Raw genomic sequence first — 18,951 nt, forward strand, 5'->3', positions numbered from 1 at the left:
CTGTCATGGCTAATTCTGCCTCATTTGCTATTAGTGGCTGTCCAAGTGGTTCTTGGCTTCCTGTTACAGAAGGTTAACTACTGTCAGGATTTTACACATCTAGTTGGGCCTTGAGTTCTTCTTTGTGTTGCTGTTCATTGTGCAACATTGTTTTGTACTGTGTAAAGATTATGTCTGTTACAGTGCTTTCATTTGCTTTGAAAGCATCTTCATGAGAGTCATAAGTATCTAGTATATCTTCTTCTTATCTCCATGGTTTAAAAAGTTGTAGCAGGGACATGTTATACAGTTCTTTATGTTGAGGAGTTTTTAATGATAATTTGATATGATTAATTAAGCTTCGTTTGGTAAGTTTTACAAAGCTGACTTCACAATTTGCCACTCTGTATCTACCTTTCTTTTCATCTGGTTTAATATTATTTTTGTATGTGAAGTTTTGGGCTACATGGTATAGACACATAGTTTCCAAAGTGGTACTACTGTTTGGGTAGTATGTGTCTAGTATATTGTTTTTCAAAATGTCTTGGCTGTTGGGATCATTTTTGGCTATTGTTTCTATGTCCTCATACGATTTGAGAACTCTTTTTCTAGATTTACCAGGACCAAGACTTAGCCATACTATATTTTCAGATTTTCCATATAAGGCAGTACCGGTTAAACGGTCTGCAGCTTCATAGCAGCCACATTCTCTATGAGAGAGCATTTTTATGCCTAAGCTGTACAATTTCTGTTATAGTGTTTTGTCAGATGATATGTCATGCTGGAGGTCTTGAAGCTCTGTTTTCTCTGCTTTGGTTAAGTAGTCTGTGACATATTGTGCAACTGCAGTGGAATTGTCTGCAATATACTGTTCATCTATGTTTGCATTCCATAGGAGGGCAATGATTGCATTTTAATCATTGATGTTTTTTGATTCTTCTGTTCTTTTATATGTAATATGTGTTCTTAGGTGATTTACCTTTGACACTATGTCTAACTGAAGACATGAAGTTGTTTACTTGACCTATTGTTGAAACTGGTCTTGGGAAACCAAAGCAGCATTTGGTGTAGTATTTCCCTTTGTTTTTATATGCAACGACAATATTTCCTACATTTGTGTCTTTGAAATTGTAAAATGTGTGCATGAAGGTCACTGTGTGTTGTTTGTGAAGGGATTTCACAAGTGAGATATTTTTGGATGAACTGTAAAACAGTGGCATCACTGTCCTGACCAAATTTAGGAGCATCTTTAATCCACAAAAGCATATGGATGTGTGGTGCTCCTCTGGCTTGGTATTCATTTCTCTAAAAGAAGTGTTGCACTTCTCAGAGGGGAGGAACCGTTTTATTACAAATTAAGTGTAGCATAGCAATGATGCGATGATGGAAATATCTTGGTACATTTACAGGATCTAGAGAGCAGAGTTCTCCTGGTGTTTTTATACCTATGTTTGTTTTGTTTTTGTTTGCTATGCGTAGGAAATCGTGTAAATCTTCCCATGCATATTCTGCACAACTTAATGTCACAAACCAATTGGGTGGGCCAAGGTTTCTTATCAGACAGCATACATCTCTGTGACATCGGAACCAGTATTCTTTTGTACCACGCATGTTTGCTAAAAGATTTGTAATGCTTGACTGTAAAACCTCATCTTTTTCTTGCACTTTTTGTAGTAATTGCGTAGCTGACATATTTTGAAAATGGGTACCTCATTTCAATGTGTGTGCAACTCTGTAGTATAGAGTTGCTAGTTCACTTTCAAAGAGAAGGTGGAATATGTATTCCATGTTTTGTCTGAATCTGGCGTCTTCAGAATACATTCGTAAAGAGTGGTAGTCTGGTGCTGTTATTTGTATGGATCTATTATCGTATCTTCCACCTTTTCCAGTAGGAAAGAGTAGAGGAAAGGCACATGCTTCTATACTTTTTTCCCATATGCTGATTGGAGATCCTTTGGCTTGTCACATTTGGTAAGTTTCCAATGCATCAACTATGGTGTCTTTAGAGTGTAACGGATGAATTGTATAATGGTCTAAAATATTGGATTCTGTAGCAGGATCTAGAAGTTGAAATTGACCAGTTTCTGATGAGTCTCGAATTATTTCAGTGGTTTCTCTCAGGATTTCTTCAATATTAATTTCTTTGTAGTATTCATTGTTGTCTTTTAGATATTGCAGGGCTTGTCTAGCTTTATGTAAATCCACAAGTTGTTGCCAATTTTTTTTGTCTTTTGTAGGTATGCCATTTACTAAGATAATTAAACACTGATCTGTTGGTCGTTGCTCTCCCAGAGTGTGTACATTTTCTTTGAGATCTAATGGCAAATAAACTACTTTGGCATGAATGCCTTTCACTAATTGAGAGGGAGGTAATTTTGCTGTTTTTGGTTGAAGGCATATTATTGCTTGAAATGGATGCACTGTTTGAATTATGATGCTCTCATATAAGTTGAGTTGTTGCAGGGGTTTTGGTAGTGGAAATAGTTCCAAGTTATTTGTGATAGCACATGAAGGAGTTTGGTTGTTGTTAAGTTTTGCAGTGCAGTAATTGCAAAGTATTAAGGGGTCAGTAATTTCGAAATTGTTTTCTGCTATAAGATAGAGAGCTAATTAGAACCATTTGGAATTTTCATTGTCTCCTATTTTGTACATTATGTCTACAGTTTTTGTGCTATTTTTATAAAAAGTCCTGCAGCAACACACACACACACATGGTTTGGTACCTCAGCAGATGTACTTTTAAACTTTAGTATTTCTTTTTTGTATGTGTGTAGTAGAAGGTTGTCATGTGTACAGTTGTTGCTAGTCTGTTGTAAAGCTATTGCATTTTGTAAGTGGCTTTCACTTCCAAAATATTTTCTCTCGATATGCTCTATTTCTTCTAGTAGTTGTTTGGCTGTACCATGTAGAAGATTATTATTTAAATTGGCTAGTACTAAAGCAGGACATTTGGCATAGTATAGTTTATGGACCAGATTTCTTATAATTGAATGATGTGTTGATATCATTTCGATATGGTGGAAGGTGCTTTTGCAAATAGGTCCAGAAATGCAGGCTAATGAGTATCCTTGTAGTCCTGTGTATTTGCACACTGGACAGGAGTCCATATTTTGTAGTAGTTTCATTTAGAATTTGTCTTTGCCTTTCACATAATGATTGAGGAACTGGCATAAAGATTTGAAAGATTTTTTGGCTATGTTACACATTGATGTGCACGGTCATTTGTAGATTGGATGTCTTGGTTCAGTGGAATGGAGAGTTCATACTGAGTTTTCTGGGGATGTTTTTGTGAGCAGCGTTTCTTGTTGCATAATGGTATTATTAAGTTTTTCATACCCTCGTCCACTGTTATGTATGGCAATTGGGTTTATTCGCTTTTGTTTGTAATGTTCTTCATTGAAATATGGTTCTGTGCTGGTGGTGTGACTCCATTCACCTCCACAGATGTTTGTGAAGCTATCTTTGTTGATATTCTGTTATTGAGAAGTCTCTTTGTAGTTTAGTAGTGTGGTTTCATTCTGTTTAAAACTAAAATAAATAATTTCCTTTTGAGAAGCATTTCACTGTCTGAGAGCTTCTAGGATTAATTTTCTATGGTAGGTTTTAAGGGTTGTGCGTGATTTCTCTCCTGTTTTTATAAGGTTCTGAAGGACTCTGGCAGAACATTTTTGGTAAAACTATTTATTTGGTATGCTTTATTTTGATTTTGTTTTCTTTTGCGTCGCTTTCTAGGCAGTTGATTTTTGGTAGTCATTCTTTGGGGTCTGTTGGAGAAAAAAAGAAAGTGTGGGTTGGGATCTTGTGCAGTGAATGTGTACTTGAGTGTCTGAGTATGGTGGTAAGGGTGTATGTAGAGGTGTGTGATTGTGCAATGGGTTGCTACAGCAGGTTGGGAAGGCTGTTCTTGTATTTGTATGTTACTATACTGGTGTTCAGATGGCAATACAAAGTATTCAGCTGATGAGGGGAAGCACTAATACTGAATCTATTATTGCAAGGTTAATATAATTGTTTGTTCTATAATACTAGAATTCTACAGTGTTTGAGTAACAGTTAGAACATTATGGCAGTATTGGACTTACTTTTTTGGATGGAAAGAGTAGGTGTCTTCTGAGTTCTCGTTCGTACTTTAGATGCTGCTTCTTTTCAGGAGAGTGGTCTTCAGTGCAATTGTGAAAGAAAGAAGTTAGTAAATATGTGTGTTAATAGCACTGTTGTTAATGTAGACATGATTTCTTTGTTTTTGCAGAAGTATTTTTCTGATAACGGTGCATCGCACGTACATCTACTTTCCTTTGCCTATGTCCATTCTGTATATTTAACTTAGAATCTGTTAGTTAACTGTGCTTTAGAAATGACTACAATAGTAAGCGTACAGAGCACACTAGGCGTTGTTGATGGATGTTAAGAAATATAAAAAATAATTCTATGCTTTTTTTGCTATTTTTACAGGGTAAATGGCAGGAACTGTTTGGGAAAAGCATGCAATGTATGCATTTGTGAAGGTGTGGGAAATAAAGCAGAAGAGTTTGATGGGTTCAGCAGGTTATTATGCAGCAGGTGATACCAAACTACTGGGTGCTCCTGTAGTGCTTGGAGATGGGAGAGTGTGAAATAAAGTAAGGGTTGCAAGGAAGGAACTGGTACTTGCGTTGCAGACTGAAGGGAAGGGGGAATGTTATATGTCTTGCTTTACAACACTGTACATAGTTGTACATGATGTGATAGACATGACTGCACCTGTGCATAGTTGAATATTGTTGTAAATTCTAGAACAGAATGGGCAACCAGCTGAAATGAGAGAACTGCCTAGATTGGAAGAACAGTTGTAGAGGCAGAGGTGTTGTTTCAGCTGGAAGCCTTTAAAATGATATTGGCTATCTGTGTGCATGAATAAAGATGCATGTACTCATCTTGGCTGTGTGTCATTTGTGTCATTTTATAACACACTAGAAAGCCTTCTCCTATAATTATACTGTTATCTGTCCCATCTTTTAAAATTAAATGACATTTTGTTAGATAGCTGTATGTGTTGTGTTTGATTACTATTATAATCATTTCTAAAGCAAGCACAACTGGTAGAATGTATGTTAAATATGCAGAATGTATAGAAAGGAAATTGTATATACATCCTATGCACTATAATGCATTAAATGCTATTATGGTTGAAATGTGGATATATAGGTGCCAGTGGTTACACAAATTATGGAATGAATGAACAAAATAACAGTTTGCACAATACAGTTAGTAAATAATGTAGTTTGTATATTACAGTTATTAATGTGGGTAAATACAAATGTGGAAAGTAGGTTTATAAGCGACATTTGGTCATAGCAGATGGGAGAAATTACAGTATGCTTGTTTTACAGGTTATACAGGGTAAGTGGCAGTTACTCTGTTTATATGCATTTATACAAGAGCTGCACATGTACTGTGCAGAAGATAATCATACCTGTAGTTTGTGTTCATGCGTGTGGATGTGCAGGAATCTGCAAGTAGAAATGTTAGAGCGTTTTGTAGTAGTTGCTGTAGGTGCTTTGCAGTAACAGCACAATTGTACTCAGAGTGATCAATCAACAGTACATCTAAAGTGCTGAACTGTGATGATGGAGTTAGATGTAGAGTTCTTGGATGTGATTGGTGGATGGTTGTGTGACTGCTTAACAGTAGCCAATGAGGGATTGGTGCAGAGAGTGAAGTGGAAAGCGTAGAAGGGATGCCCCACCGTTACGCGCTCCGTGGACACCGCGGCTGTCCACGGACAGGGCGTGCCACATCCGGGGTTTCTCAGCCAATCCTGCATGGAAAGGGGACTGTAGGGATTGGCCAATCAGGTGTTGAGGTTCTGCTTTGTATTGAGAAAAGCTGTGTGTAGTGAAGATGGCAGGGGTGGAGAAAGTCAGGGTGTTGGTGCTTGGAGATATGTTTGTGAATGGTCTGGAGCATGGTTTGCTAAATGTAGGAATGTGGCAAACAATTCTGATGTAGAAGGAGTGGAGGTGGTGTGGAGCACTGTGCCTGGTTTCAATTTGCAGGCAAAGGTAGAAGATTGTCAAGATATGGCTAGGGTTAACAGTCCACATGTGGTTGTCCTGCACTGTGGTGCTTTGCATTTGGGCTATGTCAGAGCCCCTACTTTCTTGGAAGATCTGGAAAACTTGGTTCAGGCAGTAATGAAACTATTTCCAAATGCCAAGATAATTTTTTCTGGTTTGATACCTAGGGCAATATGGGACAATAGTTTGTCCTCAGCAAAATGTTGCTAGGTGGTTAATCAACCAAGGCATGTTTGCTTTTATGCCTAGAGGTGGCATGTTCTTTTGAAATAATGACAACATTGACTATGGTAATGTTGATTATGTTAAAGAAGATGGCATGTCTTTATCTTTTATGGGAAATTCCATGCTGTTTTGGAACATAAGGATTGCTTTGGAGAAGCTAATGTGAAGGTTTTTGGAGGGAAATAAGAAAAAAAAATACAAAATAAAAGGTGTTTCTGAAGCATCTGCAAATAAAAGGCTCTTTTCAGAACCAACCTGAAGGGGGAAATGGGGCACACTATTTAAATTTTCAATCACCACTCTCAGATTTTTCGATTTGTCCGCGGACACCACGGTTGTCTGTGGACAGCGCGTTTTACATACAAGGATTTTGAGGTTGAGAGGCATCTAAATGAGACTTAGCAGAGCAAGGGATTGGTCAATAGGGTTTACGGGGTTTGATGTGTGAGCAGAGACTTTGTCAGAATGTATTTTTCCTGAGAGGAGAGCAGATAGCTATGGCTGTGTGTTTCAGAAAGCAGATTGTCTGGATTTTGGGAGATTTGTGGATCGATTGGTTGGAGGTGCATGCAGATCGCTGTGGAGTGCCTGTACCTCTTGGATTCCCTCATGTGGAAGTGCACTAGCATGGAGTGCGTGGAATGTAGTGGCTGGATTTGGTACCTCTTTGTGCTGCTTTGGTGACACAGTGCCATCTAGACATTATTATTATTCATTGTGGAGGGAACAGTTTAGGACATGCGTCTGGAATCTCTTTTCAATTTGCAATGAAAGAAGTACTCCAGAGTAATTTTTTCCCGTATTGCGCAGAGACAAATGTGGCTGCGTTCTTCTTCATTTGGTCCACAAATGGAGAAAGCGAGTCACAATGTTAACAAGGCTGTTTGTGCCTTTCGAAGGGATTGTGTCCTCCGACGTATTCCTTATCTTGATAGATCATCTCCAGCTTGCTTGCCCCGGAAAAAAATTTCAGTAGAGGGCGCTGTGCGTCGATGTCCCTCTAGCCGAAGTCCCTCGACAGCCTCTGTATCGGCGCCAACGTCATCATGCGTATAAATAGACTCGCACAGCGCCTGTTGCCCAGTTCCGTTTTTCCGCTCTTCGTGGGCCTCGGAATCGCGTTGCTCAGTTCGTTAGTCAGAGAATATATTCTTCATTATTCCTTGAGAATACCAACTCTTACTCGATGGTTTCCTCATCCGAACCGACGACTCCACGGTCCGGCTTCAAAAAATTTCGAGACTGTGGAAAGAAAATGTTGTTGACAGATCCTCACAGGATCTGTTTGTGGTGCCTGGGATCAGAGCACCAATGTTCGGAGTGCGAGGACTGCATGTCCATGATGGCGAAAGCCTTGAAGGAGCGTAAGGGCAAGCTTGAGAGAGGTAAGACAGTTAAAACTCCTTTGAAAGTTTCCTCGGCAGAGTCGAGACATTCGTCTCCTCGCCGACACAGGAAACATTCTCGGTCTAGGTCTCGAAGCAGTTCCCACCACTCTTCGAGATCCAAGCATTCACGTAAGAGATGTCGAAGATCCCCTTCCTCGTCTTCTTCTTCTGTTTCTCCGGAAAGAGTCACCTGCCCCACAAAACATAGCTCTCAGGCTGAGTGGGAGGAATTCCGTAAAAGGATGCTTAGCGTCTTCGAGAAAGCGGCCTCGACCCCCTCGAAGACAGCTGAGGGTGATACCCTGGGTGAAAGACCCGAAAAATCTAAACGCCGCGAGTCGTTGCACCCGGCGAAAGAAAGTACTCGAGAGCGCCACGAACCCTCGAGAAAAGGCACTGTGCCATCGACGCCATCGTTGAAGGTCCCTCACAGCCAGTGGTCATACCCAGAGCCTCTGGCATGACTTCAAGGTCATCGACAACCTCGAGTAGGATCCCGATCTTCTCGAGTTCTTCGAGGCCACTTTCAATCTTCTCTATGCCTTTTTCGGTGTTTTCAAAGCCTTTAACGTCCACGTTGACGACGTTGACGTTTTCCCAACCAATTATGACAAATTTAGCACTTTCTGCTCTGGAAATGGGATTTAAGCCATTTCCAAGGTCTGATCATTTCAGACCTTTGTCTTCAAATTATGAGTAAGGGGAGGATTTGGATCAAGAAAGACCCTTTGGGTTGCAGAGATCTCAACACCAGAACCAGAGGAATTTACCTCTGAGGAAAATAGGTTGAAGGACCTTCGAAAATCCTTACATGAGGCAAGTGGGTTAGATACTTCCCCAGAAATAGAATTTGCCAAACCAGACCCAGGGGAACATGCTGAGAGCCCTTACAGAATTTTAATGGCAATTTGTGGGTTGGTCTACACCTTCACCTGCATTCCAACAGGATGACCTTACAGACATTTTAGTTAAAGGCCCACAGGAGGATCCTGTGGTTCCATTTCACGCTGCATTACAAAGAAAAATATTGGCTAACTGGGAAACTCCCGAGGTTATCCCGGTGGTTAACAAAAAGTTATCAGCCAAATATAGGGTATCTACTACTGACCCTGAATTCTTGTCTAAACATCCAAGCGTTTCTAAACATCATTAAGGATGGTAAAGACGCAATGTGTGAATCCCTTCAAACTGGCATTGATTCTGCTGACAGCATCAGTAGGGCCATGGCGGCAAGTACTACAACCCGCAGATTTGCGTGGTTGCGAAAGTCTGGGTTTGCTCCAGATGTACAAGCCAGACTTTTAAATATGCCCTTTGACGGCTCTTCTTTGTTTGGTAAGAAGGTGGATGACAGCCTAGAAAAGTTACAGACATCCAAAGCAGCAGCAAAATCCCTGGGTGCTGCAATCCACAAACACCACATCGCCCCTCAGGAACCTCTTGGAGAGGTAAGTCCTTTCGCTTTTATTCCGCATTCGGAAAAGGCAGAGGACAGTCAGTTCAAAGAGGTCAAAAAAGATTCACCCTAGGTGGACGGGGTAAAAATACAAAAGTCGCAGCAGCGGCAGGCACCTCTTTACCCTCCGCACCTGCATCAGCCGCCTCTAAATCACTCTGAGGGCTCTCCTCACAAGACACCAGTAGGGGGCAGGCTAACTCAACATCTGACGGAATGGCAGGCTATTACGTCAGATGCTTAGGCATTGGAGACAGTTGCCCAAGGTTATTGCCTGCCTTTTTTACACATTCCTCAGAGTCATCCACCGGGGAACAGCTCTTGGAAAGTTCCAGATCCGCTCCTCTTGCAGGAAATTGTAGACCTTCTGGAGAAAGGTGCCATAGAACCGGTACCTGTAGCGGAGAGGAACAAGGGCTGGTACTCCCCCTACTTCCTAATACCGAAGAAGGACGGAGGACTGAGACCTATCTTGGACTTATGAGAATTGAACAAGTTCCTCAGGAAGGACAAGTTCAAGATGGTAACTCTTTCTCAGATCCTTCAGGCCCTCCAGCTCCAAGACTGGCTGGTATCTCTGGACCTTCAGGATGTTTATTTCCATGTGCCAATCCATCTCAAACACAGGAAATACCTGAGGTTCGCAATTGGCGGCTCTCATTATCAATTTCGAGTTCTGCCATTTTGGCTGACCTCCCCCCGAGGGTCTTCACCAAGCTAATGTCGGTAGTGGCTGCAAGTCTAAGGAGGGAATGGATTCACGTCTACCCCTACCTGGACGATTGGCTGATCAGAGCTGTATCTCCGGAACAAGCTCAGATCCAGCTAGATTATGTCTGCCACTTCCTTCACAAACTGGGCTTCTCCCTCTATTTAAAGAAGTCACAGATGATACCATCACAGAGACTCCAGTTCATTGGAGCGGTCCTGGACACTTCCCTGGGAAAAGCCTCGCCACCAGAGGTGAGGGCTCAAGATAGTCTGCAGATGGTCACCAAGTTTCAAAATGCCCAATATCTCCCAGCCTTCGACTTTTTGAGGTTGCTAAACCTCATGGCATCCTGCATCTTCCTTGTGCCAGAGGCTCGCCTGAGAATGAGATCTCTCAGAGAGAATGACAGACCTCCTTCAGTCCTGGACAAGGTGGCTCGAGACCTTCAGTGGTGGGCCTGCCAGGAGAACATCTTGAAAGGAGAACTGTTTTGGCAACCATGGCCGGAGATAACAGTAGTCAGAGAAGCCTCACTCACGGGATGGGGAGCCCATACCAACGACTTGACCATCAGCGGTCGTTGGTCTCCATCGGAATCCAGACTACATATCAACCTGTTAGAGCTGAGAGCGATCAGACTAGCGCTGAAGGCTTTTCGGCCATCGGTACAGGGGAAAAATGTCCTGATAATGACGGACTACACAGTGGCCATGCACTACCTCAACAAAAGAGGAGGCGTAGGATCACTGCCTCTGTGCAGAGAGGCGATGCAGCTCTGGTTTTGGGCAATCCAAGAAGGAATCTCTCTATCGCCAGTTCACTTAGCCGGAGAGAAAAACTTGACAGCGGACGCTCTGAGCAGGCAGAGTACAGTCTCCCACGAGTGGGAACTAGCTCAGGAAGTCCTTCAACAGATCTTCACCCTTTGGGGAACCCCTCCAGTGGATCTGTTCGCCACCAGCATCAACAGGAAGTGCGATCAGTTTTGTTCAAGGGAATTTCCCCCGAGAGAAGCTCTAGGGGACGCGTTCGTAGTGGACTGGGAGTTTCCATTTCTGTACGCGTTTCCTCCAGTCCATGTCATTCCTCAAATGATTAGGAGGTTGAGAAGATTCCAGAAAGCCATGATCCTAATTGGCCCGGACTGGGCCAGGAGAACGTGGCACCCGGACCTTCTGGACATGTCCATCTGTCCTCCAATTCGTCTCCCACTCAAGGAGAATCTTCTCTCGCAGATGGGAAGTCAGGTTCTCCATCCAGACATCAGAACCCTCAACCTTCACGCTTGGTATCTGAAAGGTTGAAAAACAAGGATTGGGACTTCCCAGATGACATCATGGAGGTGTTGCTTTCGGCAAGAAGGCCAGCAACAAAGACTTTATACCGCTGCCGTAGGAACAAATTTTGCAGGTGGTGTAGAGAAAAGAATATCGACCCCTTTTCATGTGGTACACCAACAGTGTTAACTTTTCTACTCTATTTGGCAAATTCGGGCCTTCAGGTTGGCACTATCAAGGGCTACCTCGCAGCACTATCGATTTTCAAGCGCACTGCAGAAGAACCATCGTATTTCAAGTTACCCTTAGTAATACAATTTCTGAAGGGATTAACCAATGTCTATCCTCCACGACCATTCCAAGTTCCCTTATGGGACTTAAATTTAGTCTTATATTTCCTGTTGGGTTCTCCTTTTGAACCCCTCCACTCTTGTTCACTAAGGTTTCTCACCCATAAAACTGTCTTATTAGTGGCATTGACATCTGCTAGCAGGGTGAGCGAATTACAGGCTCTATCTTGTAAACCCCCTCATACAATTTTTCATAAAGACAAAGTGAAGCCTAATTTTCTGCCAAAGGTGGTTTCTGAATTCCACATCACTCAGAAGATTAGCTTGCCTTCATTTTATCCCCCTCCCCATCCGGGGGAAAGAGGAAGAAAGGCTGCATAGGCTGGACCCAAGGCGGGCTTTGAGCTTTTATATCAGCAGACTTGCTAGGGTTAGGCAAGCAGACCAACTGTTCGTAGGTTACTCAGGGCACAAATTGGGATTACCGATAACAAAACGGACCATTTCCAGATGGATTGTTTTAGCCATTCTGGAATGTTACAAAATGGCAGGGAAAGAGCCTCCTCAAAATCTTAGGGCTCATTCAACCAGGGGTATCACATCCTATTCGCCCCTCCAAAGAGGGGTACCGATTCGAGACATATGTGCAACTGCCACATGGTCGTCTGCACATACCTTCACAAGATTTTACAACCTGGATTCCTCCTCTAGCCAAGAGACTAGATTTGGCAAAGCTGTGTTGCACTCTGTTCACTCTTGAAGGGAAACATGGCAATTTTACTCCCACCTCCAATTACACACCACTGCTATGGGAGTCTTTCAAGATAAGGAATACATCGGAGGACACAATCCCTTTGAAGAGCAAGTTACTTCTTACCTGGTAACGTTCTTTCGATGGGATGTTCCTCCGACATATTCCTTATCGCCCCTCCCATCCATCCCCTCAATAAAACTTCCCTTGTGGTTACAGCTTACGCTCCTTCTGGGTCACTAGCCAATTCATGTAAAACAACTTTTAACGTCAAAATGGAACTGAGCAACGGACGCTGCGCGAGTCTATTTATACGCATGATGACGTCGGCGCCGACACGGAGGCTGTCGAGGGACATCGGCTCGAGGGACATCGACGCGCAGCGCCCTCTACTGAAAAACAAATTCCAAGGCCAGCAAGCTGGAGATGATCTATCAAGATAAGGCATGCATAGGAGGAACATCCGATCGAAAGAACGTTACCAGGTAAGAAGTAACTTGTTCTTTTGAGAGATGTTGTTATGTCCTTCTTTCACAATGAAAACATTATGTTTCGTAGTACACACATTTTTCGCAGAGATGCATCTTATTTATGCTGGCAATCATATTCTTCTGCAAAATATACAAAATGCATTGCAACCCTTTTTGGAATAACAGCAATCCATTTTGCAGTAGGTGTTGACTAGTTGAAGTTTCTGAATTACAAAACAACACCACAAAAAAGCTCTTTTCAGAGCCACCACTTTCTCCCGGAGATAAGTGCAAGGGTTCTGATAGGGCAGCACCCCAAAAATTGTAATAGTCCACGGACTGTCTGTGGACTTCTAAAATTACACAGGGCCCTGCAGCATTTCATTGACTTCTATTTTTGAACTGTGAATGGTGGCTCCGAAAAGAGCCTTTTTTTGGGGGAGGGGGTTTATATTTTTTTGTTTTTTTTAAACACGACACACAAGGAAAGGAAGGGAAAGGAGGGTAAGGAAGGGACACCAACCATGCAGATAAGAAAGCGCAGGTGGCGAGAGGAAGATGTAGGGTGGGCCTTATTCAGGTAGGTAGCAGTCCTTCTCATGCTCCTTCACCACAGTCTCGAAAGCACTTCGAAGGTTCTCCCCCTGCAGAGTACTGTGTTCAGTACATGCACAACACTGTGACCCTCGAAAGGTAAGGATCAACAGCATCACGTATGGCCTGGAGGGATGCGCTGCCCCACAGGAGTGTCTCTTGTGGTGGCAGGAGCGGAAACGGAGGATGCTTCAGGGGAACTCAACCTACTACGTTTATCGCAAGGTACAACCTTACGAATAGCCCCACTATTTAACGACTTGAGGTGTTGCTTCATTGAGGTAGTACCATAGCTGTTCAAACCCGGTTTCCCTCGACTCAGCACCAACTTGCACTGATTGCAGGTCACCTTGTTTGCATGTGCTTTTGGTACTCCATCAAGAGTGGTAAATAACCTCCACACCCAAGATTCACAATGAGTGCTAATAGTAGGGACTTCCACTATCTCATCCTCTTCATCCTCTTCATCACTCTCCTCTGCATCCTCACTCCTGTTCCCTTCTGCAGGCCCTTGGGGAGGTGTTGGTGGTGGAGGTTTTGGGGGAGGTGCAGAGACAGCAGTAGCAGCAGCCATGGATGCCATCAGGACAGCTGTTTCAAATCTTGATTCTTGAGTAGCAAAAGCAGGATCAATCTCCAGTAGTGCTAGAAAGACAGAATGAGCATCAGCTCTAGGGTTTGGCCTTTTATAGGGGTGCTGGGTGCGCTTTGCGGACACCTGCGAGGTCCGTGGACACTTCGAACACCAAGAAAGGGATAAAAAGGTTCAAAAAATGATGCAGATCGCCAGGCACATGGTCTGGGACATGTGTAAGGGTGAACTTTCCTAGGAAAATAGCTTGGATTGCTAAAAAAACACTTTTTAGGTGTCTGGGGGCCCGGACAGTGTTTGTTACGCTTAGCGCGGATGCGGTCACATGATGACATCGCGGACACATTCGGGAATGGGCCGGCTTTTGGTAGGACACCAAATGCTTGATGTCGATTGTGCACATCTGCACGGGGGTTCTACGGACAGTGTTCTAGTCCCCGAACTAATTAAAAGTGTGACACGTGCGGCGGACAGTTGCGGACAGGCGCTATGATCGTAGGAGCCAAGGGTGTGATACGCATGCGTGCAGGTGTTCTACGGACAGTGTTCAGGTCCCCGAACAAAATAAATGTGCGTCACAACTTTGCAGACATGAGATGCGTTCTACGGACATATTCATTCTGGTTTGCGGACAATGCGAACAGGGGGAATGTTCTTAGGACACCTTAATTTGCATAGTTACGAACATGCAGATGTCTTTAGTGTTCTGCGGACACCCCATTTTGACTACGGACAGTGCGAACAGGTAAAGTGTCCTTAGGACACCCACATTTTGGTTAATTGCGGACAGGCGGATATCTTGTGGGTCCTAAGGACACTTTCATATTGATTGCGGACAGTGCGAACAGGTATAGTGTCCTTAGGACACCCCCATTTTGGTTAATTGCAGACAGGCGGACATCTTGTGTGTCCTAAGGACACCTCCATTTTGATTGAGAACAGTGCGAACAGATATTGTGTCCTTAGGACACCCCCATTTTGGGACACCCTAACTGCCTTTTAAAAAGAAATAAGACACAGAGGAATATAGTAACAGCTCACATAATATTTTATTATTGTATAAAAATATAACAATTATGAAAGAGAGGGGGAAGCAGAAACTGATACAAATAAAGGGGAATTAGGTGTTTGTACATGATGGATGGTACGGGAGGAAGGGATTGAAGTCTCATCATAACGTTTTTCTTGCCGGGGAGTTTTTGGGGATGGTTGGCTGGGACATGGAGAAGGGGTACAGGTACATGTGGGACAGTGATATTTATTTTTTCTTTTATATGGTCCTCCTCAAAGTTTAAAAAAAAAATGAAATTTGACATTAATAGATCAATTTTATTCTCCATTCGCTGCAGATGACTTTCTAAGGTCTCTGATTCTGTATTATTTTTAATGTGTGTATGGTCTGTTTAAAAAGAAATTGTTAAGTAGACATAAAGTAATGGTTATTAATTGGTTTATATAGAGAAGTGTAGTATCTACCATTAGTATCACTCTTTTCACTCATTTCATCCCGAGGAAAGTTTTCCTCCAGCCATTCCAAAGTACTGGAGATTTCTGTGTAAAAAAAAATATATATAACTTTTATTGTATGTAATACAGAAAGTTTATAAATATATAAAATAAATGTAGTGTACTTACTGGTTTCTTGCTGAGCTTTGCTGTTACTGCTGCGTAGGTGTGTTGTTGATTTTTGCTGTGCAGTTTCTGTGAGGTAATTCTGTTGGAGGCATATTTATTTTGTTTTGGTATATCCTATTATGTTGCATGTGCTTGTGTCCCCTCTGGAGTTACATCTATAACCGGATGTTTCACCTTGTGTTGCCCAATTTTGATCTCCAGATCCGCAGTCCCCTCAATGGGATGATGTTCTGGAGTTGTCCAGGAAGAGGTGTGAGAGGAATTTGGTAACTCCCCCTTCCTGAATTAAGTTGCTCAAATGTCCTTTTGGACAGAAGAATGGCTTGGCATCTGGTTTCCACCAGTGCTGAAATTGCACACTGCCCTTGCACCCAGACGGGGGCATAACACCTACCTTCTTTCTCCTCCAGGGGGCAAAGAGAATGGGCATTTTGGCCCAGCTGGGCAGTGAACTTCTTTATTTTGGTATTTTGGACTCCGAAACCGCTGGGTCTTGGGCAGTTTTCTGTGTTGGAGTTCGTGAATCTGTGGATAAAATTTGGCCTTCTGAGATTTGGGGAGTTTTGGAATCCCTTTTTTCTCCTCATTCTGTGTTGTCCCCTTTTTCTTGGAGACAGTCACTTGAATTGATTTGGGGGATTTGGGAATCCCCTTTTTCCTCTGATTCTGTGTTGCCCCCCCCTTCTGCTGGAGACTGTCACTTGGATTGGTTCGGGGAATTTGGTAATCCCCTTTTTCCTCTGATTCTGTGCTGTCCCCCTCTTCCTGGAGACAGTCACTTGATTCGGTTTGGGTGATTTGGGACAATCACTTGAATCGGTTTGGGAGATTTGGGAATCCCCTTTTTCCCCTGATTCTGTGCTGCCCCCCTTTTCTTGAAGACAGTCACTTGAACCGGTTGGTGGGGAGGATCCCTCAGTTATTTTCATGTTCTCAGGATGACATTTCTGGGGTTCGGAGATAGGCGGATCTAGGTCAGTCCCCATACCTACCCAATCTGAGTTATAGTCTTTTGGGACCCAGTTTTACTGTGGAGGAATCCCCCCATCCTTGAAAGAGGATACTTTCTTCCCAGAATCCTCCAAGGATTCTTCCCCATCAAACTGGAGGACGCGGACCTCCTCCACAAAATGGATCTTCTTTGTCTCTTTGTTTCTCCTACTTACCCTCGGTTCCCTAGGTTGAAGCTTTTCAGGGGTAGGAGATTTGAGTTCAGGTTCAGAGGTTTCAAGAGGCTTTTCAAGCGTGAGGAAGGAAGCTTCCTCTACGGCTTTGCATCCCCCTTCATCCCTGGCCTCCTCCTCCGGATCCTGCTGGTTGTTGGAGTTCTCTCCCCGTCATTGTTCCGGGGTCCCAGACCCTGGCCACAAGCTGTTCTGAGCAGCCATGTTCAGCTGAGGGTTCTGCTGAGCCCTTAACATGTGACTCAGGTCTTGGGTCAAGGTCTGGGCCTTGCGCTCCAGTTGTGACACCCTCTTGGGCTGACATGATAGTCTTGAGTAAACCCTTTGCTGGTCTCGGGAAGGGTAAATGTCCCTTCTCCCCGAGTAGCCTTGATATGGAAGGTTTCCATGGTAACCCTCTATTCTTACCTCGCTTCCCCCTGATTTGGTGGTCTAGTCTCCTGAAAGCGGGGAGAGTAAGGAGTGTGGCTCTGAACATTGGGGTTTTGAGGGTCCCTGGGGAAGAAACAAACTAGCGGGTGGAAGATTACTGCCCTCCTGAGGAAAGTTTGGAGGGAAGTTTCCTGGGGCCGTACTCACCTGATTGGATCCCCCCCTGGGAGTCCACACGTACCACAAGATGGGTCTGTTCCCCTTGAACCTGGGGCTGATGTAGGTGGCAGAGTCAGGTGACACATTTGTAGGGTACCCTGCCTGGCTACCACCTGCCAGAGACTGGTCAGAGGGTCTTCTTTGCCTCTGATTTGATTGGTTAGTGGGAGGTGGATTTTTAGTACCCCGCATTTCTAGGTCCAAAATGGAGGAAACCTTCACCTCCGCCACGTTGGCAGAAGCAGGGATGTTGGTTTGTTTGGGGTTTTTAGGAGGATTCTTATTTTCTACCAGCTTTTGGACCTCATAGATTCGGGTAGCTTGCTCTATTACCCAGTTCAGCGTCCTTTCTTCGTGGAAGTCCCTAACTAACTGCATCATAATGTATTTAGGAAGTGCATGGAAATAGGTAGTGATGAACTTCCTACTATTCGTGTGCATTCGCCTAGTGGTTTGTGCAATGGGCGCTTCAATTCCTGAACAAATTATCTCTGGGCCTAATCGTCTCTGCATTGCAGGTTGTAGGCCGCCTTGCAAGCCTCCTGCGGGGTTCTGTGCGTGGAAAAGTGCTTCAAGATGGCCACCTTGTAGGTAGACCATCTTGAATGGTTTTGATCCTCCAGCCCAGCAAATAAGCTTGATTATTCTGGGGACAATGTCCATTTGGCAAACTCCATAGAATTCTGATAATTTTTTATGCCAGATGACGTCATCATCTGGTCATACAACTCTGGATGCTCCCAGGCTGAATACTTGGCATTTTTATGGTACAAGGTCAATAAACTTCTAACTGTCTAGTAGGGTCTTTCACCAGAGTTCTCTTTTGTTTGGAAGCCTTCTTTTTCCACTGCACCTGAGTCCATTCACCCTCAGACTCAGAGCTGCTGCTATTTGAGGTCCCATCACACAAGGGAGTAGTCACCTGACTCCTCACTTCTTCCGGGTTGGTGGAGAACTCCCCCCACCTCCCTGATTGGGTGGAGGTTTTCAAAATACTCTTTTGGGGCCTAAACTCTGACTCCTTTTTATCTGCAAAGAGGGCCAGGTGGTTCCTTTGTAGCTGATGTTTCTGCCAGTCTACCTCCCTTATTTTCTCCTCATAGGAGTCGTCCTGGTCAGATACATTGGCCACAATATTTTTGAGCCTAAACAGGGATGCACATCTGTCAATCTCTGATGGACGCTGGCCTGCCGGCTTAATCGTGCTGGGCCTAATTGAGTCCGGCTGCCTCATGGTTTCTGGTTCTTCTGAACCTGTGGACATTAAGTTAGCAGTGCTTTGAACATACAGCGTGGTAAATTAGCTTGAGGCCCTTGGTACATAGAGCATCACACTGTGATCAGGGTTTGCCCTGCCACTCTCTAACTGTTCATGGTCCCTGAAGTCTTTATTTAACCTAGTACACTCTTTTTCGAACCTATCAAAATTCTGTTTCTCAGCCCCTTTTTCTTGATAGTAGGCAAAGGCCTAAGTCTTGTGTTCTGCTATCAGGGCTTGACTGGCCTATATGACCTTCCCTTGTGCTACTACTTGGCTCTGGAGTCCCCTGTTCTCATCACCAAGGGCCTATTTTTTTTTGGCCCTCTTTTATTGTCTGGGAGCACTAAGACCATTTCTATTGCTGGAGATACCTCTCCTCATTCTGATCGAATTTTGACTGTGTTGCCTGCTCTAGATCAAATTCTATTCACCTCATATGTAACATCAATTTTTCATACTCTGCATTTAGGTCAGTCAGTTCCCGAAGACC

At 43.7% G+C, this 18,951-nt stretch overlaps 1 protein-coding gene across 3 annotated transcripts in view; it reads left to right on the forward strand.

The window, feature by feature from the left end:
- PARP8 (poly(ADP-ribose) polymerase family member 8) overlaps nucleotides 1–18,951 on the forward strand; it is a 1,351,312-nt gene that overhangs the window by 939,644 nt on the left and 392,717 nt on the right. Inside the window, exon 23 of one of the 3 annotated variants that reach the window (XM_069627250.1) lies at nucleotides 4,432–4,795. The exons of the other annotated variants lie outside the window; for them this stretch is intronic. Within the exon in view, the coding sequence (XP_069483351.1) occupies nucleotides 4,432–4,436 (5 nt within the window). The 3' untranslated portion in view covers nucleotides 4,437–4,795. Of the gene's footprint in view, nucleotides 1–4,431; nucleotides 4,796–18,951 lie in introns of those variants that run through there. 3 annotated transcript variants of the gene reach the window in all.

The sequence above is a fragment of the Ambystoma mexicanum genome, chromosome 6p (genome assembly GCF_040938575.1).
Source record: "Ambystoma mexicanum isolate Mex_15411 chromosome 6p, UKY_AmexF1_1, whole genome shotgun sequence".
Classification (NCBI taxonomy): Eukaryota; Metazoa; Chordata; class Amphibia; order Caudata; family Ambystomatidae; genus Ambystoma; species Ambystoma mexicanum.